The 27925-nt window shown below is 38.8% G+C and overlaps 1 protein-coding gene across 8 annotated transcripts in view; it reads right to left on the bottom strand.

The window, feature by feature from the left end:
- Nucleotides 1-4729: 4729 nt before the first annotated feature.
- TMEM272 (transmembrane protein 272) overlaps nucleotides 4730-27925 on the bottom strand; it is an 85132-nt gene continuing 61936 nt past the window's right edge. For all 8 annotated transcript variants that reach the window (XM_074217186.1, XM_074217188.1, XM_074217189.1 and 5 more), the window contains one exon: nucleotides 4730-15563. In XM_074217186.1, coding sequence (XP_074073287.1) covers nucleotides 15201-15563 — 363 coding nt within the window. In that variant the 3' untranslated portion in view covers nucleotides 4730-15200. The remainder of the gene's footprint in view (nucleotides 15564-27925) is intronic.

Consider the following 27925-nt stretch of genomic DNA (forward strand, 5'->3'; position numbering starts at 1 on the left):
TCCCATCTCCTACCCCTCCAGGGGACAGAGTAGAAGCCCTTTATTTGTGGCTGAAAAATAAACAGAACCTCTGGGCTTCTAGGGCATCATTGACAACTAAGACTCAGAGGCAAAGAGAGACAGTTGGGAATAAGGTGTGCAATGTGAATGTTTTATGGAGGGCTTGACTATACATACAGTATAGGTGAATGAAAAACCACTTAATTTTTTTTAATCATGATAATTCAAGAAGCATTATTGAGCTGAGTAAGGGCTCAATACTGTGCTAGAATCTATGGGGGAGAATTTAAAAAAAATCTATGATGGAGAAAGTATATGCCCTCAAGGAGCTATTGTCTCACTGGAAAAACTAATCACATCCTGAAACAATTCCATAACTAAATAAGATGGTCTTTGAATAAATCCCAAGTTACAGTGGTCTAGTCTGTAAAGTGCTTGAAGGAGGAATCAATATGGCCTCAAACAATGGGCATTTCCTACAGATAGAAGACTGCTAAAATATTTGGAGCAAAAAGAATAGAAAAAATGTGTCTGTTCTTGACAACTTTACCATTCTTTGTACCCCAATATTTAATGCAATGACTGATCCACAGGAATCGATTGTTGATTCCTGATAACATTTTGACCAGATTTGACAAGAACAGAGAGGACTTTAAAAAGCCCCAGCCTTATGGTCTCTTTAACAATCAACACACATAATGGGAAAAGATGGTTCCCTTTGGTATCCCACAAATGCTTCATTGACAACATGGAGCATAGCACAATTTTCTCCTGCAAAGTTGTCATGGCAACACCAGCTGCTTGTGAGATCATTGGAGATGGGGTCATAATGGTAATGCTGTTATATGTTTTACTTAGTATAAGCCCCTTATTCAGCCAGTAAGAGAATGAACCAGAAAACACAATTCCATAGGCAACCAGGCATCATTAGTTCTGGGTATTTAGTATACAAAGGGTGTGTAAGAAAGAATGGAGGGAGCAAAAAAAAAAAAAGCAAAAGAGAAAGAGGGAATGGAATAGAAGGAAAAGAGGGAGGAAGAGGAGGAGGAAGGCAATGTGTTTCTTGATTTGAGTCATTCTCTGGGTATAATATGCAAATAAATTCACAAGTCCTCCCTAGGGATTAAATAGAATGGCAGGTCTTTTTAGTCTGGACAGGAAGTGCCAGTGATGGTGTCTGCCAAGCTTGATTCAAGAGATACACAAATTGATTGCTTTTCATTATCTCTTCTAATGGAAAAAAGAAGAGACACAGATCAAACTAGTGATACATTTTTAAAGTACATTCAATCATTCACACAGACACATATATATACACACATAGACGGAATGAATGACTCAGTCAGACACATATGGTCAGGAAATTCCAGTCTGGCAAACGTTCTGGGTGGGTTTGTTTTTTCTAGGAGGCCATTTGAATTTTCCTGATGCCCAACAACAAGCTTATAAAATGGCTAACTAACCTCAGGATGCTTCTATCCAGTGGCCATGTTTAACCCAGCTAAAAAGGAAGGAAATCAAAAGTGATCTAAGATTCTTCTGTCTGTGATTCTCCTGCTAAAAAATTACCATATATCAAATAATAGAAAAAAAAGCAGCTGACTGGAGTTGAAAGGACATGAGTTGACACCAGAAGGCAGCATCCAGTCTACTTGGTGCCACTCACCAGGTGGACACAAGTTAAACTTCACTGAGTCCCAGTTTCCATTAGATGAGAATAGTAGTACTTGCCTATCTTCCTGGGCCATGAGGATCAAGTACAATGAATTCTTTATAAAATGTTACAAAAATTAAAGGTTTTATTAGTCAATTTATTACTATTATTATTACATTGTCATATTCATCATTATTACTAGTTCTAGATGACAAAACTAAGTAGTTCAGTGGTTAGAGAGTCAGGACTAGATAGATACTCATCTTTCTGAGTTGAAATCTTTTTTATTATTTATGGTTTGTTTTGTTTTTTCAAGGCAATGGGGTTAAGTGACTTGCCCAAGGTCATATAGCTAGGTATTTTTTAAATGTTTGAGATCACATTTGAACTCAGGACCTCCTGACTCCAGGGCCAGTGCTCTATCCAATGAACCACCTAGCTGTCCCCTCTGAGTTCAAATGGTACCTCTAACATTTACTAGCTATTTGGCCCTAAGTCACTAACTTTTGCCTCAGTTTCCTCATTTGTAAAAAGAGTTGGAGAAGGAAATGGCAAATCACTCCATTATTTTTGCCAAGAAAGCCCCACCTAGGGGCTGCTAGGTGGCGCAATGGATAGAGCACCTGCCCTGGAGTCAGGAGTACCTGAGTTCAAACCCGGCCTCAGACATTTAATAATTACCTAGTTGTGTGGCCTTGGGCAAGCCACTTACCTCCATTTGCCTTGCAAAAAAAAAAACCTAAAAAAAAAGAAAGCTCCACCTAGGTGGCACAATGTATATAAAGCTGACCCTGAAGTAAGAAGGACACAAGTTTAAATAAGATGCTTACTAGCTGTAGGACCCTAGGCAAGATACTTAACACCAATTGCCTTCAAAGAGAAAAAGAAAAAGAAAACTCCAAATGCAATCACAGAGTCACACAACCAAAAACCGACTGAAGGACAAAAATCTATCATCCCCTCAAGGTATAACTGAGAAGATTCTTCTAGACTTGTATTGCACCTGAGGTGAGCCTTGGAATGACTGGTACCTTTGGAGCTTTAGAATCTATTAGCAAATTGCTGTGGCTTTGAGAAACTAAATAAGTCATCTTGAAGGAACTCAGGATTTGTGGTTTATTTGACCCCCCCCCCCATTTTATTCTACGTAGGCTTCAGAAATTGTTCTAATTTGGTTTTTCTGATTGTTACATATGTATGTATATACTGGGCATGCCCAAAGTCTAATCTTTTGTAAACTCGAAGAAACTATATGAAAACTTTCAGGACTCCCTGTATATCAAATATAATTGTGCAGTCTGTACAGAAGGCTGTTCAAAGTCAGAGACTTGTTCACAATCATCAGACCATGATAAAGGTGGAATTGAGGGTGATACTTTGATGTTCATCTTGGCTTTTTTTTTGTTGTTGTTCTTACCCTCTCCTCTCCTTTCAGTTTGGATGAGAGTCAAAGAATCTTAAAAAAAAATGGAGCCCGGGGCAGCTAGGTGGCGCAGTGGATAGAGTACTGGCCCTGGAGTCAGGAGTACCTGAGTTCAAATTTGGCCTCAGACACTTAATTACCTAGCTGTGTGGCCTTGGGCAAGCCACTTAACCCCATTGCCTTGCAAAAAACTAAAAAAAAATGGAGCCCGAGGTCCAAAATTTAGATAGCCTCTAAAACTGATTATGAAGGAGAGTACAGGTTGGCAGTCTGAAATTAATGGTTACTAAAAAGGTGTTTTGGGGTTTTCTTTTTTTAACCATTAGAGGTTTGGGATAGTGATGTAGCCCATGATGAACAGAAGCAAGTAAGAATCAAAAACAGATGAAAATATCTGTGGTCTCATCTTCTGTTCCATGGTCCAAAAATGTGTTGTCCCTGGAAGTGAAAATTCTCCTTTCAGAGGAAATAAAGACATCCCCCCCCCCCCCCAAAAAAAAACCCCAGCTAGATATTTCTCTTCTTTTGGAGACAAAGAAACTTTTTTCCCTACTTCTAAACTGGACGTGTGAAGAACCTGCCTCCCTCACTGAAAGAACTAAAATGTGTATACCTATGGACTGGAAGCTAAAAGAAAATTGGCAGAGTCCACTTTTCCTTTTATGGGAAAGAAGCAACAGTTCAGCTGGAGGCTCCACCTGAAATGGAGCCGTGTAGACCAGTTCCACAACTATGGGCTCCATGGAGTGATGCATATTTGCTGCAAGGAGACAGACAGGCTGAGAACTGCCCAGAAGCTGCCTGCCACCCAGGGCATGCATGCATAGGGAATGGTGTGATGACACAGTACACTCCTCAACTGGAGATATGAATTGCCCCTCCCTCATATGCTCTCTGGCCTCCTATCATCTTTACATACTTGCTCTTCTACTTGTGGTCCACCTGGACACATGGATCCTTTATGTGAGCTTCTCTACCGTGTTCCCCCGGTAAACTTACTCTTCCCACTCATGGTGTGTGTATTTGTGTGATGATGCGCCCCAGGACTAGGTAGGAAATGTGTCCTTGCTACTTTTCTTACTATATTATTATTAAATACCTTCATTTTGAACTAAATGTGTTCATCAATTAGTAGTTGCTGTTGAGCTGTTTCAGTCCAACTCTTGTACCCCATTGGAGGGGTTTTCTTTTTCTTTCTTTTTTTTTTTTTTTGCAAGGCAGTGGGGTTAAGTGGCTTGCCCAAGGCCACACAGCTAGGTAATTATTTAGTGTCTGAGGCTGGGTTTGAACCCAGGTACTCCTGACTCCAGGGCCATACTCTATCCACTGGGCCACCTAGCCACCCCCTGAGGGGTTTTCTTGGCAGAGCTACTGGAGTAGTTTGCCATTTCCTTTTTCAGCTCAGTTTACAGATGAGGAAACTGAGACAAAACACTTACCTAAGTGACTGAGTTCAGATTTGAACTCAAGTCCTCCTGACTCCAGGACTGGGGTTCTTAACCATATAGCAGGTGAGAAGGGTGACTCTGAATAAGCACCTCCTCATTTGAAACCAACTCACTTGCATGTCAAGGCATCACTTCTCTGATATCATGGTCTTCAAGAATGAAGGACAATAAAAAAAAAGAATGAAGGACAAAAAAAAGACTATTACCTCTAATTAAAAAAAAGTTATATTATGTAATTTTGCTATCTCTTATACTTAAGGATATGGTTTCTCTCTCAACACATTCAATTTGGGTTAATATATAGCATGGGAACAATGTAAAAACATCAGATTGCCTTCTGGGGGGGAGGGAAGTGAGATTAGGGTGAAAATTATAAAATTCAAAAATAAATAAATTTTTAAAATTTAAAAAAAAAGAATGAAGGACAAAAATCATCATGCTCGTGTAATCATGAGCAAGTTATTTAACCATTATCTGCCTCCCCTAAAACGGGGATAATAATATCCCCCCCCCCAGGCTTATTATGAAGATCAAATAAGATAATTGGAAAATGCTTAATACAATATCTAATATATAGTAATGATAATATTTGTCCATTCTTTTTTTGTTTGTTTTTGTTTTAGGTTTTTGCAAGGCAAATGGGGTTAAGTGGCTTGCCCAAGGCCATACAGCTAGGGAATTAAGTGTCTGAGGCTGGATTTGAACTCAGGTACTCCTGACTCCAAGGCCAGTGCTCTATCCACAGCACCACCTAGCCACCCCTGTCCTTCATTCTTGAAGAAGACCATGACACCAGGGAGGTGATGCCATGACAAGCAGGTAGATTGGATTTGAATGAGGGAGTGCTATGCTAAGTCACCTGCTTCACTTTTTTCCTCCAGAATCATCTGGGGCAAGTGTTCTTATCTGGATGACTGGAGATGGCCCTGGATGTGAGGCTATTCCCCAAGGTCACACAGCTAGATAGTGTCAAGTCTGAGACTGGATTCAGATTCCCATCCTCCTGACTCCAAGACCAGTGCTCTATCCACTGTGATACCTAGCTATCTACACACATAGTACGTTCTATATAAATGCTAGATATTAGGGTTACTGTGAGGATATTGTAAAATGCTTTGTAAACCTTAAAGTGCACAAAACTAAAATATAAAATAACATGAGTTCATTAGAGCGGTTTAAAGCAAAGTGTTAGATGAAGTCCTGGAAAGGAAAGATCCAGAAGGATGGACTCAGGAAGGCTTCTAACAGGAGGTAGCATTTGAAGGGGACTTCAGAGGAAGCCAAGAGATAGAGTAAGGAGCCCTTGCATAGAATAACTCCAACCCTTCTAGTCCCTATCTTCCTTGCAAGGTGTGATCCCAGCTGCCATCTCCTAGGAAACATCCTGAATTCAGAACTGTTACTACTCTTTGCCTTGATGAATTAGTTGTATTGATCAATCCATTAACAAACATCAATTAAACACCTATTACATGCCAAATACTGTGATCAGCTCTGGGGATGCCTATGTAGAGTATTCCCACTTATTCTAAGTAGAGATTGCTCCTTTAAAATATAGTTTATTCATTCTTACCTTTGCCTCTCTAGAATGGTGATAAATAGAGAAGCAGTCTAGAGCTAGAAAGAGGTGAGTTCAATACCAGTGTCTGGCACCTACTACATGTCATTCTGATACCCTGGGCAAGGGATCTCAGTGTTCTAATATTTGTCCTTCATTTTCGAAGAAGACAATGACATCAGGGAGGTGATACAAGTGAATTAGATTTGAGTGAGAGGGATGCTGTGCTAAGTCACCAGCCTCACTTTCTCTTCCAGAACCATCTAGGTCCAGTGGCCAGATATGAATCAGGACAACTGGAGATGACCTTGGATGTGGGGCAGTCAGGGTTAAGTGATTTGCCCAAGGTCACACAGCTACTAAGTGTCAAATGTCTGAGGCCAGATTCGAACTCCTTTCCTGAATCCAAGGTCAGTGCTCTATCTGCTGTACCACCTAACTGCCCTTAAACACCTATCAAAGACTATGATATAGAGAAGATGATGGGTGGGCACTGGGAGAAGTTCCTCAATAGGATCTGCCTGCACAAGGGCAATTAGTGGAAGAGCTTAGATTCAAAGCATGCTTCTGACTCCAAATCCAACTTTCTCCATTATACCATACCTGGCCATATCTGGGGGGGGGGGAATCTCTTTCAATATATTGCAAATTTAGCTGAGGCCTATTTCTCTGTAAACAAATAGAAAATGGAAACAGAAATTTGTTTTTAGATATGCCAATGTTGATACTCAGCTGCTGGAAAATGGAGATAAAACCTATGGGGTATTATGGAAGATAGGAGAGTTGAAAGGTAGATATAAGGATACCTATGAGAAATTAGATTATAGACTAGAAATAAACATTTTTAAATACCTATTGTATGGTGACCCCTAATGCTAAGAACTTTACAAATATTTCATTTGATCCTCACATCAAATGTGTGGCAGATGCTATTATGAGACTCCTTTTACAGAGAAGTAAACTGAAGCAAACAGGGTTAAATGACTGGCCCAGGGTCACCAAAGATAGTGTCTAAAGCTAGAATTGAATTCAAATTTTTCCAGCCTAATTCTCTATCCTATCCATTGGACCACCTAGCTTCCCCAGAAAACAACTTCTGATCTCAACTGGCATTCTAATGGGAAAGACAATACATATAGAAGGTTTCAGTGGCAAGTCAGATAGATAAGTAGTTCCATGGTCCTTAAGGTACAATTTGAATAAAGAGAAAGGGAGAAGTTCAGGCAAACCAGCCAACATATTTATGGTGTCTGACATATGTGTAGTAATTCACACTTGCAGTCCCCCACATCTGCATGGCAAGAGAGACATTTTCTAGGCAAACTTGGTTGGTATAATTATATATTATCTGACTTCAAACAGTTACTAGCTTATGTGTCACTTAACCCTGTTTGCCTTAGCTCCTCATCTATAAAAAGAGGATCATGATAACACCTACAGTCCTGGTGATGTGAGGATCAAATGAAATCACATTTGTAAAGGTCTTTACACAGTGCCAAGCATACAGCAGTCACTTAATAAATGCTTATTCCCAGTCTATAATCTAATCTAATTTCTCACAGGCAACTTTATTTTCATCCTTTTACTCACCTTTTAGCTTTCCTGCTCCAGTATCTTTGCCAAGAAAATCCCAATTGGAGTCACAAACTAAGCAACTAAATAACAATAAATCATTATATTATTTTCCTGTTTCTGGTTAATTCTCTTTACATCATCAGTTCATATAAGTCTTCTTTTCTGGATCCTTCATAGATATTGTCCCTTATGGCACAGTAATATTCCATTCCTCCTCATTCTATTGCTAATGAACTTTCCATTAATCTCAAATTCTTCTTTGTTCTCATGCTGCACTTCATAGTCTGAGTAGACAAATAAAGAGTAAGAAGACTGGAAAGGTAGAAAGGGTCCAATGATAGGTTATGGAGGACTATTTTAAAAATTATAAAATATAAAATATAAAGTGATAAAACTCTAATTATGTTATGGAGGACTTTAAAAGTCAAACCAAAGATTTTATATTTGATCTTGGAGGTAATAGGGAGCTACTTCTATATTTACATGACTAAAAAAAAAAAATCTTGTAATAGCTCATCCTTCCTGTTCATCAATCTCAACTCCCTTGACCTCCATCCCAACCCTACCTCAGTCATGGATATGGTCACACTTTACACTCCAACAGAAACCAGGCCACTTCTAAGATCCTGGCCCTGAAATCCCTTTTTCTGATCACAATCTCCTGCTCTTCTTAATGACCTCTGAATCTGCTCTTCATCCTCAATTGAACCAGTATCTAGATCCTCCAGGTTCTCCTCATTCCTCACCCAAGTGGTGACTTCAATCTACATTTGATTAATCAGCAGTTGTCTATTGTGTTCAGATCCTGGTTCAGAGTTAGACTCTGAAATATATACAGAGTTTAGTTGCATGTAATTTTTTTTCTTGATTTTTTTCCCTTGCATGCAAAAACAAGTTTCAGAATTTCCAAAACCTTGAGTTTCAAATTCTCTTCCTCCCATCCCACTCCCCTTCATAGAAAAAGCAAGTTAGTTGATATACGTTAAAAATGTGTAGTCATTTGGAAGGGATTCAGGGAAATCTGGGACACTAATACATTGTTTGTGGAGCTGTGAACTCATCCAAACTTTCTGGAGAGTAATTTGTAATTATGCCCAAAGGGCAACAAAAATGTGCATACCCTTTGATCCAGCAATACCACTACTGGGTCTATACCCTGAAGAGATCATGAAAAAGGATAAAACATCATATTCATAGCAGCCCTGTTTGTGGTGGCAAAGCACTGGAAATTAAGTAAATGTCCTTCAGTTGGAGAATGGCTTAACAAACTGTGGTTTATGTATGACATGGAACACTATTGTTCTATTAGAAACCAGGAGGGATGGGAATTCAGGGAAGCCTGGAAGGATTTGCATGAACTGATGCTGAGTGAGATGAGCAGAACCAGAAAAGCATTATACATCCTAACAGCAATATGGGGGTGATGATCAACCCTGATGGACTCGCTCATTCCATCAATGCAACAATCAGGGACAATTTTGGGGTATCTGTAATGGAGAATACCATCTGTATCCAGAGAAAAAATTGTGGAGTTCGAACAAAGACCAAAGACTATTACCTTCAATTTTGGGGAAAAAACCCCACATTATCTCATTATGTAATTTTGCTGTTTTTTTATACTTTATTTTTCTTCCTTACGGATATGATTTCTTTCCCATTACACTCAACTTGGATCAATGTATACCATGAAAACAATGTAAAGAATAACAGACTGCCTTTTCTGGGGGTGGGAAGCAAGAATAGGGGAAAAACTGTAAAACTCAAAATAAATAAAATCTTTCTTAATAATTAAAAAGTGTAGTCATGATAATAGTCATATTGTAAAAGTAAACATAACCCTCCCCCAAGAGAAGCCTCAAGACAAAGTGAAAAAAAAGTATAGCATGTAATTTTTCAAGATATTAGGAGACACCCTGTTTTCCAGGGCTAAGACCCAGCAAGCAAGCTATGCCTTGAGATTGGTAAAACAATCTTTTGCACTCACCCTCTGGCAAAAGCATGTAATTATTGTATTGCTTTTACCAGCACCAGGTGTTTTCTGTACTTGGACAAGCAAATGCTGTATCCGTGTTCTGATGGCGAAACCCTGTTATAAATCAAACTTGTCACATTATTGCTGTTAACCCTCACTGTCAGGGCTACAACTCCCTGTTGGTAAAAGTATTGATATCTCCCCACACTGCCTTGGGTCTCCCCACTTGAGGAGGGGCTCCAGCACATGTCCTTGCTTGCAAACCATTTTCCCTCACTTTGAAATTAAACTTCTGTTTGATTCCTGACTCTCTTGTCTATTCTGTTCTGTTCAACTTTGGCCACCCACTGGTTAGAGGCTGGTTCCATCTCATTGACAGGAGATAGATGTTAAGTGGGAGGGAAAAAAAAGAAACACTTTTTTTAAAAAAGTACATTTAATGTTTTGAAATTGAGTCTGTCCCAGAAAAATCTGAGAAATATGGTAAGTATACACATGGATTTTGTAGAGGAACCTTTGTGCAGACTAGACTCCTGATGTCTTAGCTCTTTAGGGTGAGAATTGTGATGTCCCATTTAGTCCATTAAAGCAATGACCAAGTGACAGAATCTGTGGATAGTGGTGAAATTCCATTGGTGTTCAAGGAAGGGTCTAGAAACAAATTGCTTATGTAAAGTTTATTCACTAAAGTTATAAAAACAAAAGACCTACAAATAAAGCAAAGTTATTTATTGAACTCGTAGTTCAATTATCATTCTGCATCATCTCATGCTAAAATACACAATCCTATTGTTGCACATTGTAAATAAAATATAGATGTAACATGAAATCATGGAACTTGGTAATAAAACCATGGAACTGATAGCAAATTGCTCTGCTGGCACAATAAGGTCAATGCTGACTGAGTATAATGGGTCTGCTTCACCTCAGTCTGTGATAACTGCTGCGGAAATAAGAGCAACTGGTCCTCCTGGCATACTCAGCACTGATGGCCCATAGTGCAGATCTCCAAGGGTTAACTGGAACCACTAAGTCTTCCAGTGGCTCTAATTCTACTATATTGCATGTAGACTCTTCCAGCAAATGTGAACAGTCTTATTTTGGCATAACACCCACCTAAACTGAGTTTTTCCTGGGACAAGACAAGCTTTTTGCCCACAGAGCATAAAACCAACAATTACAAATGGTGTAGAGAAGTTCACAACCTCATAGCAGCAAGCAACCTCCCTTCATTCCAGAGATAAACTGAAAGGAAGGGAAAGTGAAGACTTTCTCACCTCTGGCAAGAAAAGTCAAGAAAGCATTGCTAATCTTTGGTCCTTAAGCAGTGAGAACTCTCCTCTGGTCACAAAAGAGCAGAGATTTACACAGTCTCTCATACTATCTTGTAGACTGAATGGAAAAAGATGGTCTAGGGGATATAGTACAATTAAGTGATGTGCTGAACCAAAAAAAAAGTCATTAATGAATGATTGGATGTCAATTTGCAGTTGTTTGTTGTTCAGTTCTTTTTTCTCAGTCACATCTGACTCTGTCAGATCCCATTTGGTGTTTTGTTGGCAGAGATGCTGGAATGGTTTGCCATTTCCTTCTCCAGCCCATTTCACAGATGAGGAAACTGAGGCAAACAGGATTAAGTGACATGACCAGGGTCATGGTGTCTGAAGCCTAATTTAAACTCAGGAACATGAGTCATTAATGGCCATCTCCCAAAGAATACTCTAGGGTATTTCTTCATGGCTTAGTGCTATTGAACACCTTCATCAATAAAATAGGTTAAAGGCATAGATGGCAAGTTTATCACATGTACAGAAGACTCAACAATTGGATGTATAGAGTATATTCACTAGAAGACAGGATCCAAAAAGATCTAGATAGGCTAGAATGGGGTCAGGAAATTACAGTCTGAGGTCCAAATCTAGACTATCACTTGCTTCTGTATGTCCGCCCTTAGTTCATGAAACAGACCAAAATGAAAGAGAGACAGATTTGACCTAAGAGTCAGTTTTCCAATTCCTGAGGGTTTGAACTTGGGTAGATAAAACTAGAGACAAATATAAATTCTTACACTTGGCTTCAAGAAATCATCTTGACAAGTAACAAGCCAGAGGGAGCATGACTAGAAAGCAATTACCTGAAAAAGATCAGAGAGCTTTTTTGGTACTGGAAGTTTAAAATTAGTCAATAGTGTGATAAAGAATTTTAAAAAGCTGATGCAATGAGACCTCATGAGAAGAGCATAGAACATTTAGCACGAAGGTTATGGGTCCATTAACCTGTCCTAGGCAGGTGACATCCGGCATCTGAAGTACTGTTTTCAGTTCTAGGTCCTACATATTAGAGAACATAGTGATGGACTGAAAAGCATTTTGTACCTTCCCTCTGCTGAATATTAAACTCTATGTAGGGACAGCTAGGTAGCTCAGTAGAGCACCGGCCCTGGAGTCAGGAGGACCTGAGTTTAAATCTGACATCAGACACTTGTTAGCTGTGTGACCCTGGGCAAATCCCTTAATCCCTAGTGTCTCACCAAAAAGAAAAACTACACATAGCTTATAGGCTGCATATATAATGTTTGCATATTATCTTCCCTATTAGGCTGTGAGCTTCTTGAGAGCAGGGATTGTCTTTACCTTTTTTTCTATAGTCAGAACTTAGGACAGTGTCTAGTTACATAATAGGAGCCTTCTGAGTGGGGAATGAAGAAGGGGAAATATTGAACAGAAAAGCAAGTTTTATAATTAATCTATTCCCTTTGCATTGACCAAATACTTTACATTAACACTGATCCACACCCCTTCCCCCATCCCAAGGTCCTATCAGTTTGAAGTCTATGAACAAACTTTTAGTCAAGTACCTTACCCCCTCCCTGACAAGGACTCTGTAAATGCTGCCTCCAGGTACAAAACAAGCCTCAATCAACAAAACAATAGATCCCATCTTTAGACCTACCATCCCTCATCTACATATCCCTAATTACTTCATCTATGCTCTCTGAGTTGTTGCCCCCATCCACATATAGCTAAATTACCTCTTCATCCTGCTCTTTTAAAAGCTCTCTCTCAGGTTGAATTGCTCATCTTCCTTTGGGAGGGCAGCCCACTCTTGGGGAGTGAGCTAAACCCCACATAACCTCTCTGGCTTCTATACTTTTTCTTAGTGCTTGTCCTCTCATCCTCACCTATTGCTTGGGTTGCTCAGGGATCAGTCATTTTCTGCCTTTACTCTTCCTCTCCTTAGCTTCTGCTAATCATAACAATACATAAGTAAACCTTCTTGTCCCACCCCACCCCCCACCAAAGACTTAGAAGGGTCCTTTGCAATCAGAGGTGAGGCTTAGCTCTGCTTCACCTGCCTCCTGCTCATCAGAGGTCCCTGGCAGGAGTTTAATAAATATTTGTTGACTGACATTGAAAGTCTGTGTCTTTGTGAAAATGCTCTTATTGGCCAGACAGACATTTCTTCATCCCTAAAATGAGAATTGGACTAAATTACTTCTAAGGTTGGACCAAATCATCTCTACCTCTCATTCCCAAGAGTCTATAGTACGGTACATAGGACAACAGTAGAAACACTAAAGTGTACCAGCCTCCATGAGAACCACGGATGCTTTTCAATGAAAAAATTATAGAAGGGAATCCGCTTCTTGAATAATCCAGATGTTTTTGCTGAAAGGCAGTGCCACAGATTGGCTGCAGCTCTGTTGATGGTTTTGATTAGAAAGCACCAGAAGGAGTGATTTTTCAAGATAGGCACCATAAAAACATGCATATGTACAGCACATGCACCTGATTAGGATAGAAGAAAAAAGTCTGATTGTATATGTATAAATATAAACTGTGTCCCTTTAGTTGTGGAGGATTTATTTCTGTAAATCTTGGAACTGACAACTCCCCAGCCTTACACATGAAGAAAACAAACACCCAAAGAAATCTGCATTCTTTAGCTGCAGTCTTGGGTAGAAGGTTAACTCGACCTTGGATACTACAAAAGAATGTACCCCTAGGGAGGCTAAGAAGGCACTCACTTCACCTTATCCCTTAGGACACCAGCCTCAGATATACTTGGATTGTCCACTGACTGTCTAAAACAGAAGTGTCAGACACATGGCCCAAGGGCAGCCTATGGGCCTGAACCAGGTGGAAATATCATTGGGAATATAAAGACATAACAAAACATAGACAAATGTTGATATGTGCTTTTCTAAGTTAATATGCACCCACCCCGGCCTCAGACATTTAATAATTGCCTAGTTGTATGACCTTGGGCAAGTCAACCCCCATTGTCATAAAGATTAAAAAAAAATTCACCCACAGGGATCCTCATATATCCATATATATAATATACATATTATATATGTAAAATATATGTTATATCTATATATGTGTATATATAATATATTTCTAGTTGAATTTGGCACCACTATCTACATTTCCATCAATTAAATACTAGAAGCAGGGAGAAGTCTAATTTCAAAGTTAAGACAATAACTTCATCATATCACATGGCTACTATACTACAAATTGGAATCCTTCTATTCAAAATGATCCTCCCTCTATTAGAATATGAGCTTCTTGAGAGCAGGGACCATACTTTTTTCTTGGTATCCTAAGGCTCAAAAAAGAGACTAACACACAGAAAGTGGTTAATAAATGCTTATTGGTCAACTGACTTTCATCTGTCAGCACCAAGCTAACGTACCTGACATGGATGGCATCATCCTATTCTGGGATGGAATGTCAAGATGATTCTCTTCTGAAAGGGGACCTTTAAAAAGAGGCCTTGGTCAACTTTCATGGGGTCAGATAGCATCAAAACAAACCAGATGCTGGCTTTTCTCTTCTTCCAGAGGCTGACTAGACTCATTAAGAGAGCAGCCTTTGTATCCCAAAACACAGACATTAGCATTTAAAATTGACCGGTCAGACCTTGGCTCTTGTTACAGTGAATGCCTGCAATGACTGCCATTCAGTAGATTTGGATGCTAAGAATAACAGTAATAATAAAATACAATAATGAGATAATAATAATAATAATTACTGGAATTTCTATGGAATTTTAAAACCTGCTAAATACTTTATATACATTTTTCTTATTTGAACCTTAACAGCTGAGTGAGGTAAAGTAATAGTCTTTCCCCATTTCCTCTTTCTCTCTCTACCTCAAGAAAAAACAAAACAAAATTCGTTATGAATGAAATTCTGACTATAAAAGGTGGCAGGGAGAGCAAAAGGATTCCCTACCAAGGCAGTAGGTAGGTCTAAAACAGAGATTTTAAATTATTTTTTTAAGGGGGGGTGGGATCTTGGACTCTTTAGAAAGTTTAGTCTTATGGACCTTTTCAGAATAATGTTTTGAAATGGAGAAAATAAAATCTGTACAATTGTAAAGGAAACCTATGATATCGAAATAGAAATATCAAAATATTTGTAAAAACAGGTTCATAAAGCCCGGATTAAGAATACCCACTTTGTTGGAAGTTATCCATAGGGGCATTTTCATAGTTTCTTCCTAGCTTTTCTGAATGAATGTGGTTGTTGCCTTTCCCTTGAAATGGGATCTCTGTGGTCCTAATCTTCCTCAACTGTATACCTCTGCCTGGAGAAGACATATATGCAACAGCTACAAAACCCAAGCAAGAATAGCACTGAATGACTTATGAGCAGGACACTCACAGCAAAGAGGTACAGGGTTTTATCACAGTAATCTTGAGGATGATGGAAAGGAGGGATAAAATTGGGCAGGTAGATGGAAAAGACCCAGTAGTTGCCTAGTATGAACCAGATGAAGAGGAAGAGGCTGAGGATGAGGTGGATATAATATTTATGAGCGTTCTGTCTCCAGGGATATTCATCGTCGTCATCGTCATCGATCACAACAGACTTGGCGAGCAGCTGCCTCATCTTGGTGGAGTCATACAGCAGAAGAGAAACCTGTGACACAGGCAGAGGAGCCCAGGCAGGCAGAGAAGGGGATGGGGAGGAAGAGGAGAAAGAGAGGAAGAGAATGTGATAGATTATTCGAGTTAGAAGCAGGGGGAGGGGAGAGGGGAGGTGGATATTCAAGTAGAACTGGATGAGACTTAAGAAGTCATTGGACTCAACCCCCTCATAATTTTTAAAAACAAATTTGTGTCAGGGCAGCCAGATGGTGAAGTGGATGGAACACTGACTATAGAGTCAGGAGGACCTGAGTCCAAATCCAGTAAGGGAGTTAACTTTTCTTATTCCTCTTGGAAAAATAGAAGCTCCTTGAAGGCAGACACGATCTCTTTTATTTGTATCCTAGTACACTTTGAGAATGTAATAAAAGCTTCTTAATTTATTGTTTTATTGACAGTGGAAATCATTTCTCTTTTTCTAAAACATGAATAATAAAATCTATTCCCTAAATCCTTGTCTCATAGGAATACTGTGAAAACCAAAGGTATATTGGGGGCAAGGGGGGACACAGTCAACTCAAACTAAGATTATTACATTTTTCCACTTGTAGAATTAATGGACACTAAAAATCAAGGCTTGATTTATTGTTTTGTTGATTGTGTAGTCTTAGGAAAGTTAGAGAAAATACTGATAATGTGAATCAAACTTAAAAGTATGTTGAGGATATTTGTTTTTTCCTAGAGGGCTGGTTGTTAAACATTTACCAGCATTCCCCCTGGGACAATCTATAGCTTTTAGGCATCCTTCCTCTTTTCTGTCCCTTCTCCCTTTGTAGGGCCAGAAGAGGGAGGGAGAAGTAGGTTCATTTTCACCCTCCACCTTCCCACTCCCCATTGTTACTGTAAACATGCAGGAATCTCCTTTGAGATTCCATCTGTTCTAAGTGAAGAAGTCATGACAGAGATAGATCTTGAAATTCCAGTCTGTTAAGAAACAGTTACTTTATTTCCCTGGAAAGATTTCCATACACAAATAAGTGTGTGTGTGTGTGTGTGTGTGTGTGTGTGTGTGTGTGTGTGTGTGTGTGTGTGTGTAGAAATGGTGGTTACAGAGCAGTTTTAATGAGGTCAGTGCTTCTCCTGCCTCTTGACACTATTCACACTTTAGAATAGCTACCATTTCCATGATGCTTAAAGGTTTGCAAAGCACTTCACACATATATCAGCTCATCCACATATTTACCACAACCCCATGAGGTAAGAGTTATTGTTCCCATTTTATAGATGAGGAAATGAAAGCTGAGAGAGAAGTAGAGTGACTCGACCATGGCTACCCAGTCAGGGTTTAAACTCAGGTCTTCCCGATTCCAAATCCATCCAGTTTTCTCTGCTATTGGTAGAACACCTAGCAGCCTATATCATACTGCTCTCCTGTCCTAATAATACAAGTGGTGCTTATCTCTAGCAAGGGAATAAGACTGTACAGTGGAGAGGGTAGAAAGGGTGAGATTAGGTTAGCAAAGGAGCAGAGGGGAAGGGAATTGAAAACAGAGTCAAGAGACCCCTCAGTGAGGAAGATCTGGGAGAACCACCTGTAAGCATCCACCATTTATCTTGCTCCCATTAAAAATGACCCATCTTCTGTCCCATTCTCTTGGGGTATGTTCAATTAGTTAATTTGATAAACTAATTCAAGTCAAGATGCTAATGATATTTTTGTTTCCCCACTTTAACAAGGGTCCTTAATGCCTTAACCCTCTCATATTCACAAATAACTGGAAGTTCAGACTCAACAGAGGGCATAAATATATACATTGCGGTGGGGGAGAGGCTTTTGTGGCATCTCAAATCGCCACCCCTGATGGAAACCATCTCTAGCATCTGACTTTTCTCCTGCCTATGGTTGTCTTGGTAACTTCTACAAATGATCTGTACTAAATTAGGAACTGGGCAGTTGGAAAGAATATGCAACTTTTTCTCCACCTTATAGCAACTAAAATATGCTTGTTATGAGCCCTTAGAGACCAGTGCTGCTCCTTTCTCCTGAAGAAGTGAATTAAACTAAGCTTAGACCAAAAGAATAATGAATACTATAAAGACATGGCACCATTTTGCTGGACCAATGGGTGCATGTATTTTGTTCCTGCTACAGGGGAAGGTTATGGTTGGTGGATTTCTTGAGCTCAAGAGGTCTGAGCTTCAGTAGAGTTAAAGTTGATAGGTGTCTGTACTGTATTCAGGACCAATACCAGGATCCTTCTCTTAGGATTGCAGAGTCTTGCAGGTTGCCTAAGGAGGACTGAACTAACTGAAGTGCAGATCTAAGCTGTCCTGCCAGTTGACAGTGAAGAGGGGGAGAGGAGATAGGGAAATCCAGTCTTAAAAAAAAAATTGAAAGACTTAAAGAATTCTTATTGACACAATGATAAAAATTTCAAAGAACTTTTTTTTTCAGTTTTTGCAAGGCAGTGGGGGTTAAGTGACTTGCCCAAGGTCACACAAGCTAGGCAATTTTTACATGTCTGAGGCCAGATCCTCCTGACTCCAGAGCTAGTGCTCTATCCACTGTACCACCTAGCTGCCTTCCCTAACTGCCCCTAGAGAACTTTTGATGAAGAAGAATATTATCCTCATTCTGACAGAGAGATAATGGATTAAATATGCAGATGTAGCTTATATGCAAACTTGTTTTGTTTAACTATGCTTTTATGTTACAAAGATTTTGGAAGAAGAAAAAAGAATGCTTGATAATTGGAAAAAATAAAGACTATAAAAAAAGATAAACTAAAATAAAACACTCTGATACATATCTCCTTTGGGTAAAGCATCTAGGCCTATCTCCATCTCTGCTCCCACCCCACCCTAAATTGACAGAACATCTGCATTCCAAAAGTGGGATATGTTTTTTTTTAAATGGAGAACAAGTCATTATACTGTTTAAAGACCTAAATTTGAATGAAAAAAAATCTCCCTCCCAAAATGGCATAGAAAAGATGTGGTAGTGGTTGGAATCCAAGAGGCTGGAACCTTAAGTAGAAGAGAGAGGAATGTCAGAATTCAGAGCTTGTCCCTTCCCAGATGAGTGAGGTTCAGTCAGTCCTACCAGATGGAAGCACAGAGTTTGATGGCTTAGCTGTTATTTAGTTTTTAAATGAGGCATGTCCCTGAGGGTAAGGGGAGGAGATGGGATGAGGGACAGAGAGGGTAATTTAATGTGGAATGATGGTTAAGGAATGTGTAGCATTTCACTAAGAAATGTGCAGTATTTCCATTGTGAATGAGTCAGAGTACAGACAGTACTCTATGAACTGGCCCTCGCCCAACTAGAAAGCTTTTTTCCATATCCTCAACACAAATCCTTCTAAGAAGCTAGTCGGAATAAGATCATAGACTAAAGAAGGAAGGAACCCTAGAGGTCATTTACTCCTACTCTTTTATTTATTAAAACAGGAAATTGAGGCCAAGAAAAATGACTTGATTTGAACTCATCTTTCCTTTGGTTCCAATCCGATAGACTATAAAAAATAGATTTATGTAACTGAGATGGCAGGGATCAACTTTGTGCTAGCTCATATGTTTTCTTTGGAAAAAAATAACACTTAAGTGCTTTGAAGAAATATCATCTCTTTTGATTCTATAACAATCCGGGGGTGGCAATCCTATTATTATTCCTATATTACAGTGAAGGAGACTGAGATTAAGTGACTTGCCCAGAGTCAAGGTAGTAACTGTCTGGGCCACTCCAAGTCACTGGCGGACAAGGGTGATTTACCTCTTGACCTTCCTAGGAGCATCCCTCTCCCACTGCTAACACTTTCCTGTGCTGTTTTTCAAGTATTAGGAAAAAAAGATTGTTAGAGTTAATGTTCTGCAGACTTCCAGCTGCAGGAAAATCCAGGAAGGGAGAGGACCAGAGGAGAGGAAGGAGGGAGTGAAGGGTGACCGGAGGCCTTTCTTTCCTTTGAAATTCAAGAAGACAACTTGTCCATTGGTTCAGATCTGGGAAATTCTGGGCGAATACAAGGTTAATTAGAAAAAGAGAATAAAACTGGACTTCTAAGCATGACCCTTAACCTAACGAACATCCTGGCTAGAGAGCTTTCTGTTAAAATCGGGTTCTGTTCCTTGGTTTCCTTATTTGAGCATTTTCCACATTTTTTTAGGTCCTACTCTTGGGAGTTTGCTAAAAATGTAAGGATCAGAGCAGGAGGGAAGGAACTGTGACATCAGCTGTCTTCTCCAAGGCAGAATCCTGTTGCCCTCCAGTGGCTGCACCATGTCCCAGCTACTGGCTGAGCCCTATGATAGGAGTGGTCAGAGAAAGGGTGTCATCCTAAAGAGGTCTGGGTTTTCTTTCAGGGCTGAAAGGCAATACAATGAGCTGGTTATGAGATGTTACAGGTTCTAATCTAAATCCTTCTCTCTTTTAAACATGGAAACATTTTCTCTGGGTTTGCTCAAGAGTGGGTGCAATCAATTTAGAAATGTTGCCATTTTTCCATTGAAAATATCCAAGTGATACCCATCAGGGAGACAGTCACTGCCATGATAAAATAGTGGTGATCCCTTTGATATGTTTTCTTATCCCTAACATTTAATAGCCTCTCTCAACTGAATTCCTCAATATTTTCACCTTATAAACTTTAGATTTCTTATTAATTTTCTTTCTCTAAAAAGTCTAAAAATTTTCTTTCCTCTAAAAAGTTATTTGAACAATACTGTGTCGCATGGATATAGAATGTGTTTTTTTTTTCAAGGATATGAGCTAATCAATTTATCAGTCTCTCTGAAAGAGGAGTTAGGAGACTCAGGTACCTGACCTAGACTAGTTACAAATAAACTTTTCCCCCAACTGTAAAGTTAAGGGTCTAGGCAAGTGATAATAATTAATAATAATAATAACATTAGCTATAAAATTATTAATAATAATTAACATTTACATAGTATTCCCAAGGAGTTGTGCTTATTTACAACATTATCACTCTTGTGTGCTTATCTGATATCTCCTAATAGCAATTAACTAACTGTAATCTCTCAATATCAAGTACCCAACTGTTATCTCCCAATATCATTGAGCCAGTAACTTGATTATTGGGGGCTAGGTGGCACAGGGAATTGTGTTCAGCCTAGCTTCAAGAAGGCATGAATTCAAATCTATCCAGATACTTATTGCTATATGACTATTTAACCTCTCAGTCTCAGTTTCTACATCTGTAAAATAGCATCTATTTCACAGGGTTATTGTGAGGATCAAATGAGAAGTATTTTTCATACTTTATCCTTAAGGGGCCTTGGGATCCCATGTAGAATGCTTAACATGGAGGATTATGGGCGAGAGTGGCTTCCTTTGATTGGTCTGAGTCTTCCCAAGAACCAAACAGGTAGGAAGGGAAGGTATTCCTTCCTCAGCTCTCTTTCTCCTTTACTCCTTCTCTGAGAGATGGGTCTGGGAGTATTTGTTTCTGTTTTCTGGTCTGTGATGTTTGTCTTCCTCAGTTTCATGTCCTGGAAGTTAGAGTCTTGCCGACCTTGAAGTCAGGACCATAGGTTAGACAGTGTAGCTAGCCAAGTGAGCACAGAAACTCTTAAGAAACTTAAGGTGCTGGGGTCTTAAGTCTGGTTTTGAACTTCAAACTGGGACTGTGCTCTATGGGAAGTGAGCTAGCCTGTGAAGAGTGGTCAGAAAAAAGAGATCCCCTTGGTCAATAGTCTTAAAGATGTGGGTGGCCAATAAAAAGAGACTACGCCCATTTTTGTAGTAGGAGATGCAGATCTCTCTCTCTTAGACAATCCGGCCCCACAAGGGTATGCCCGGATTATACCATAGTGGTGTTATTATTTTATAAAAGGACATTTACCAAGAAGGGATAGCAAGGAACAAAGGACTCTGAGAAGAGTGAAATTTTTCTGAAAGTAATGGGTATAAAACATTCCCCTCAATTCTGGGATGCAATCTCCCACAAGTAGATAAAGAATCCAGGACTCAAACTCACAGGTCATATATGACAAAAGCTCACAGCTCCTGAATGAAGAAAAAAAGTCTATGATTATGAGTGTTGGACCCAGGGGCAGCTAAGTGGATAGGGCACCAGCCCTGGAGTCAGGAGGACCTGAGTTCAAATCCATCCTCAGACATTTAATACTTACTTAGCCAGGTGACCTTGGGCAAGTCAATTAACCCCAATGCCTTGCAAAAATAAAAAAAAATAAAAAAAGAGTTAGACCTGACCTGGGGTCAGAAAGATCTAAATTCAAGTCCAGTCTTAGACATTTATCAGCTGTGTAACCCCTGGTAAGTCACTTAATCATCCTCTGCCTCAGTTTCTTCAACTCTAAAATGAGGATAATAATAACCTACCACCCAGGGCTGTCGTGAAGATCAAATGGGATAATATTTCTAAATCACTTAGCATAGAGTCTGGCATACAGTAGGCACTTAATAAATGCTTGTTGCTTTTATTCCTTGCCTCACCTTCTTGAAATCCCTATGAAGCCCCCCTGAGTTCGGGTAGCTCTTTGCCAGACCCTAAAGGAAGGGGTAGGAGCCCTCATAAAATCCTGAAGCTGCTTTTTCTTGGTGGGTCAATTTTATCCTTGAACAACCACCATTCTAGGGACATTGCTACAACCATACTCATGGAAAGTCTAAATCTGGCCTTTTGAGGGTTAAAAGATTTTTTTCCCCTCTGATCAAGGAGGCATGGAGAGTCAAATATTTCCTACCTTACTTTCCCCATTCCCAAACAATTCCTTTTCAAGGACTGAGGAAATTTCCTCAATGCAGATCAATACCTTCTTTGCATTTTAAACTTATAATACTGGAAGTTAAACAGTTTGCTTTAGGGACATCCAGTATCAATCTGGGGTAGGACTCAAATCAGAGTCTTTGCTGGCTTTGAGGGACAATTCTCTAGCCACTTTACCTCTTAAAAAAAACCAAACAAACAAACCTAAAACTCCATTTAAACAAATCACTGTATCAAAGAAATGAATTGAGGCTTTAGTTTTGGTACTTGCTCTAAACCCTCCTAAAAATGTTAAATGGAGCTCTACCTTCTTCCACCCTTTGTAATCACTAAAGAAAAAAAAAAACAACTTCGGACTTTTTTTATACCAGTCCAACATCTCCGAATCCTCTAAGAGGTCGAGTCACAAAATAGAACAGTGTCCATGATAGCATATCTTTTATTACCAGTGCCTGACTCAATAGTAGATCCTCAATAAAGGCTCTTGATGATTTATTGGTTGATATTCCAATAATTAACAAGGTCCAAGCAATTTTTTTATTCAACAACTCTGGACTAAGTAAATTCATTCTTCTCCCATTTTTTTTCTCATCAATAAAATGGCATGATGGGATTAATGCCCCACTTCACAGAGATACCAGGAAAACAAATGTATTCTTTTGATGGTGCTTAATATTAAATTTTATTATTGCTAATAGAATTCTATATTTGGTGCATCTTAAAAATTTACTCCCTATTGGAGCTAATGACTATTGACTTCTTGTGAAATACCCTGGGTGGTGAGTATCAAAATTTAATTTGCTATTGCATGGCTTTAGCTAGGCAGGAAAATATCACTATTGTTTGTTGGGGTCCCAGGCTGTTCATTAAAGAAAATGACTTCAGTTTCTCTGGTTTCTCTCCTAGAGGAAAAGTTTTCTGTTATTAAAAAGAGCAGACTGCCCAGATTCTAACATCTCTGACAGAAAAGTTCAGCTCAGCAGTTAGATAGCTCAGCAAGTGAACTACCAAAGTTAATGACTTCCTCTGAGCTCATTTTCCTCTTTATGGAATACCATTCAGGAGTTCTGGCCATAGGACTCTTTTTTTTTAGGTAAGGCTGCATTCTAATAAGGACCTTAGGGATACTTGGGCAACACCAGAATTCATGATAGAACTGAAAAGTAATAAAGAGTTTGATAATAAATTTTATCTTCTAGTGGGTGGTGAAGCAACAGGGTCTTTGTAATATATGGAGCTATTACTCATCAGGAAAGGTGTCAGTCAATCAACAAACATTTATTAAGAGCCTACTATGTTATAGATACTGGGGGGATTTCAAGCAAAAAAAAAGACATTCCATACTCTCTAGGAGTTTACAGTTATATAAGGAAGCAATTTGGCTAGATAGTTAACTATGAATAGATAAATAGATATAGAGAGTTAGATAGATGAATAGAGAGAAATAGAGATATGTGGACATACAAATATAATTTTAGATATCAAAACATATATCTTGCTGTACATGTATAACCTATTATCATGGGGAGGGAAGTAGAAAAATATGGAACTCAAAAAAAAAAAGATAAATGTTGAAAACTATCTTTGTGTGTTTATATATGTATACATACTCATGGCTATAGATACATAGAATAATTATAAACAGAATAAATACAAGATAGGGAGGGTACCAGCAATTTGGGTGGAATAGGAAAAACTTTGTGCAGAAGATAGTTCCTGAAATGTGTCTTGACTGAAATGAAGGATTGTGCGAGGGTGGAGGGAAGGTAGTAGTGCTTCCTGGCATGACGAGGCTGGGGAGGGGGGGCATCAAGGCAAAGAGAAAGGAGAGTACTATGAGTGAGGAACAGAGACTGTGAAGTGTGGGAAGGGGAGTGACACAAAAATGAGGCAGGAAGGATACATTGGGACAAGACTGTGAAGGGTTTAAGAGCAGAGGGAAGGGAATAAGCATTTATATGGAGCCTACGATGTATCACTAATGTGCTCCGTGCTTTACAAATATTATCTCATTTGATCTTTGTGACAACCTTGAGAGGTGAGTGCTATTATTATCATTCCCATTTTACAGTTGAGAAAACTGAGATAAATGGGAATATGTAATTTGCCCATGGTCACACAGTTCATAAGTGTCTGAATCTGGATTTGACCCTAGGTTCTCCTGATTCCAATCTCTATTCACTGGAGCACCTAGTTGCCTTTAAAAAACTAAGTAGAGTTTATATTTAGTTCTAGAGGTAACAAAGCATTCCTAAAATTTATTGAACATGGGAGTGACATGGTCACATCTACACTTAAGGAAAATCGCTTTAGCAACAGTGTGGAGAATGAATTGAAGAATTCACCAACTAGACTTAAGTTGTTTTTGTTGTTTCAATTATTTTTGACTCTTCATAATCCTATTTGGGGTTTTCTGGGCAGAGATAATGGAGTGGTTTGGCATTTCTCCAGCTTATTTTACAGATGAAGAAACCAAGGCAAACAGGATTAAGCTCAGGATCACACAGCTAGTAAGTGTCTGAGCCAGATTTGAACTCATCTTCATGAACTCTCCTTGGATTTTTTTCTGTTTAGCCATAAAACATCTATGTTTGAGGCCATATTTGAACTCAGGAAGATGAGCCTTCCTGACTCATCTAAAGGAAAACCTTTAGCCGGGTACTCTATCCACTGAGTCACCTAACTGCTCCCCCCAACAACAACAAAACAACTTGCGATTGTAGACCAGCCAGAAGAATATTGCAATACTCTAGATGAGAGGTAATGGGAGTCTAAACTAAGATGGTAGCTATATGCACAGAGAGAAAAATTCAGAAGGAAGGTTATAGAACTGGAAACAGTAAAATTTAACAACTTAACTAGATAAGTGTGTGGAGGTAGAATGAGGAGGCAAAAATAATGAAGGAGGCAATGAGATGGTGTAGTAGATAGCACCTGAGTTAGAATCCTGTCCTAGGCACTTACTTGCTGGATGACCCCTGGGCAAGTTACCTAACCTTTCCTGAGACTAATTTTACAAATCTATGTAATATGGAGGTTGAATTTGGACCTCTAAATTCCCTTTCACCAGCTATCCTCCCGTGATCTTACAATAACATTGAGGTAAAAAATTGGAAGATAGTGGTGCCTTTCATATAAACCTGGAAATTTGGCAAAAGAGTGGGTTTGGAAAAATGGATAAGAAATTATCTTTTTCTCATGTTAGGCTTGGCATGAGTCCTTGGTATTTTGAATTTGAAATGTCCAATAATCAATGGTGTTGAACTGAAGCACATGAGAAAAACTGAGGTTGAGTATATAGATCTATGAGGAATCTACAAAGGTGATAGTTAAACTCATGAGAATTAATTGTGATGAAGCATCTTGATGGAGAGGTGATGGATGCAGGATCATATTGAAACAGAGACAGAAAGACAGAGGCAGAAAGAGACACACAGAGACAGAAAGACAGAGATATGCACACAGAAAATAACTGAAATAGAGATAGAAAGAGAGGCAGACACACAGACAATGACAGAGATGGATATGGAAACAGAGGGAGACAGAGGTGGAGAAATAGTGACATAGACACACACACACACACACACACAGAGAGAGAGAGAGAGAGAGAGAGAGAGAGTAACAGGCTGCAGTCTGATAGAGAAGATGGGAGGTGATGGGTTCAAGCACACATGTAGAAAGGTTGTCCTTGGCAAGGAAAAGGGTCTCTTTATCATAGATTTAGGAAAGCAAAGAAAGGAAATTTTGAGATGGAGAGTATGAGAGGGTTCATGTTAAATAGCTTCAATTTTCTCAGGAAAGAAGACAGGATTTTTAGCTGAGAAAGAGGGGGAAGAGAATATGTAGGAGTCTTGACAAGGGAAGAGAAAGTTTGGACTAGTTTTAGTGAGGAGTAAGATAGGGGATGAATTAAGGTGGGATATAAGAACCGCCTGGATTCAGTGAGGAGCCAACTAATGTTGGATGATATGAATGTAGCATGTATCCAATCAGCATAACTGAAATTTCTTCAGGATCTGTTCAGTAGCACATGGACAGGAGTAAGAATTGAGGAGGCAGTTGGCAGGAGTAACCCAAGTCCAAAGACTGTTTAGATGAAGTGACTGAGAGTCAGGGTTATCAAGTGACTTGTCCAAAAGGACAAACATAACATCTAATATAATATAATTAATATAATATAGTATAGAATTTCTAAGTATAAGGAATTTCCAGGGGTTAAGAGGGCTGAATAAGATGTTACAATAGAAAGCCTATGGGTAGTCCTTGTATATTAGGAAGATCCTAGAACCGGGAGTGAGGACAGTGATGTGAAGATAACAAAGATGAATATGGATGGATAATCAGTAAGGAAATGATCTCTAAAGTTATTGGATGCTAAGAATGAATACTCTTGTTCTAGAGCAGCAGTTCTCAAAATTTTTTTTGGCTCAAACCCCTTTCTATACTTAAAATTATTTAGGATCTTAAAGAATTTTTGTTTGTGTGGATTAATTTATCAATATTTACAATATTAGAAAATAAAACAGCGTTATTCAGAATGATACTGTTTTAGGCCAATATAGCATAGAAACCTATTGAAAAAGTCTAAGGAACTTCTAGAGGTTTCCAGAACGCATTGAAACACTGGTCTAGAGAATTTTTTTTTTTGAGATGTAATTATTCCTGGATTGTTTCATATTAAGTCATTATTTGTTATCCTACTTTGGGGAATACTCCCCTGGGACACCTAGAGGTAAGTAGAGTAAGGGTAGATAAGTAGAAGTTGGGAATTCTTTTTCTGTAATAAAGGGAGGTAAATTCCAGTAAGAGCCCTTCCCTGGGGAATAAATAGGCATTTAAGCTTTGGGCAGGATTGATTTCAGATAAAACAAAAAAAAGGAACTTAGAGAGTTTCAATAAGTCCTTGTCTGTAAAATGAAGAGGTTGGACTAGATCAGGAGTTTTAAATTTAAGGTTCATGAACTTTTTAAAAAAAATTCTGATAACTATATTTCAATGTAATTGATTTCTTAACTTTTAAAATATATTCTGTATTTCAACATAATTGGTTTCCTAACTTTTTAAACATTCTTATAACTGTATTTCAATTTATTTTACTTTTTCTTAATATTCTGATAACTGAATTTCAATAAAATTGTTTTCCTAACTTTTAAAAAATTCTGATAACTGTATTTCAGCATAATTGGATTCCTTTGTAATCCTATGCATTTTATTTTATGCATTTAAATAAATTACTCTTAAGAAAAGGGCACGGGTATAGACAGAGTTGGAGAACTTCAGACAGAGTAAGGATACCAGATCATAAACTGCTAGAGAAGATGAAGGGGATAGGTTCAAGTACATGTGTAGGAGGGTTGCTCTTGGCAAGAAGGGCTGTTTCTTTGTCATAAATTTGGAACTTTGAGATGAAGACATGGAGATGAAAGAGTGCTCATGTGAAATAGCTTTCTCAGTAAAGAAGGCAAATTTTTCAGCAGAGAGAAAAAGTGGTAAAGGGGTACGCTCACTATACCAGATGATCAAAAAGGTCCATGACACAAAAAAGGGTAAGAACTATTGAACTGGATAATCTCCAAGTTTCCCTAAAGCTCTAAATTTGTATTTCTGTATTTTACTGCAAACAATCAAAGCTACCTTTACTTAATATTCATACTTGGAAAATTTGAAC

Source organism: Macrotis lagotis, chromosome 1 (genome assembly GCF_037893015.1).
Source record: "Macrotis lagotis isolate mMagLag1 chromosome 1, bilby.v1.9.chrom.fasta, whole genome shotgun sequence".
NCBI lineage: Eukaryota > Metazoa > Chordata > Mammalia > Peramelemorphia > Peramelidae > Macrotis > Macrotis lagotis.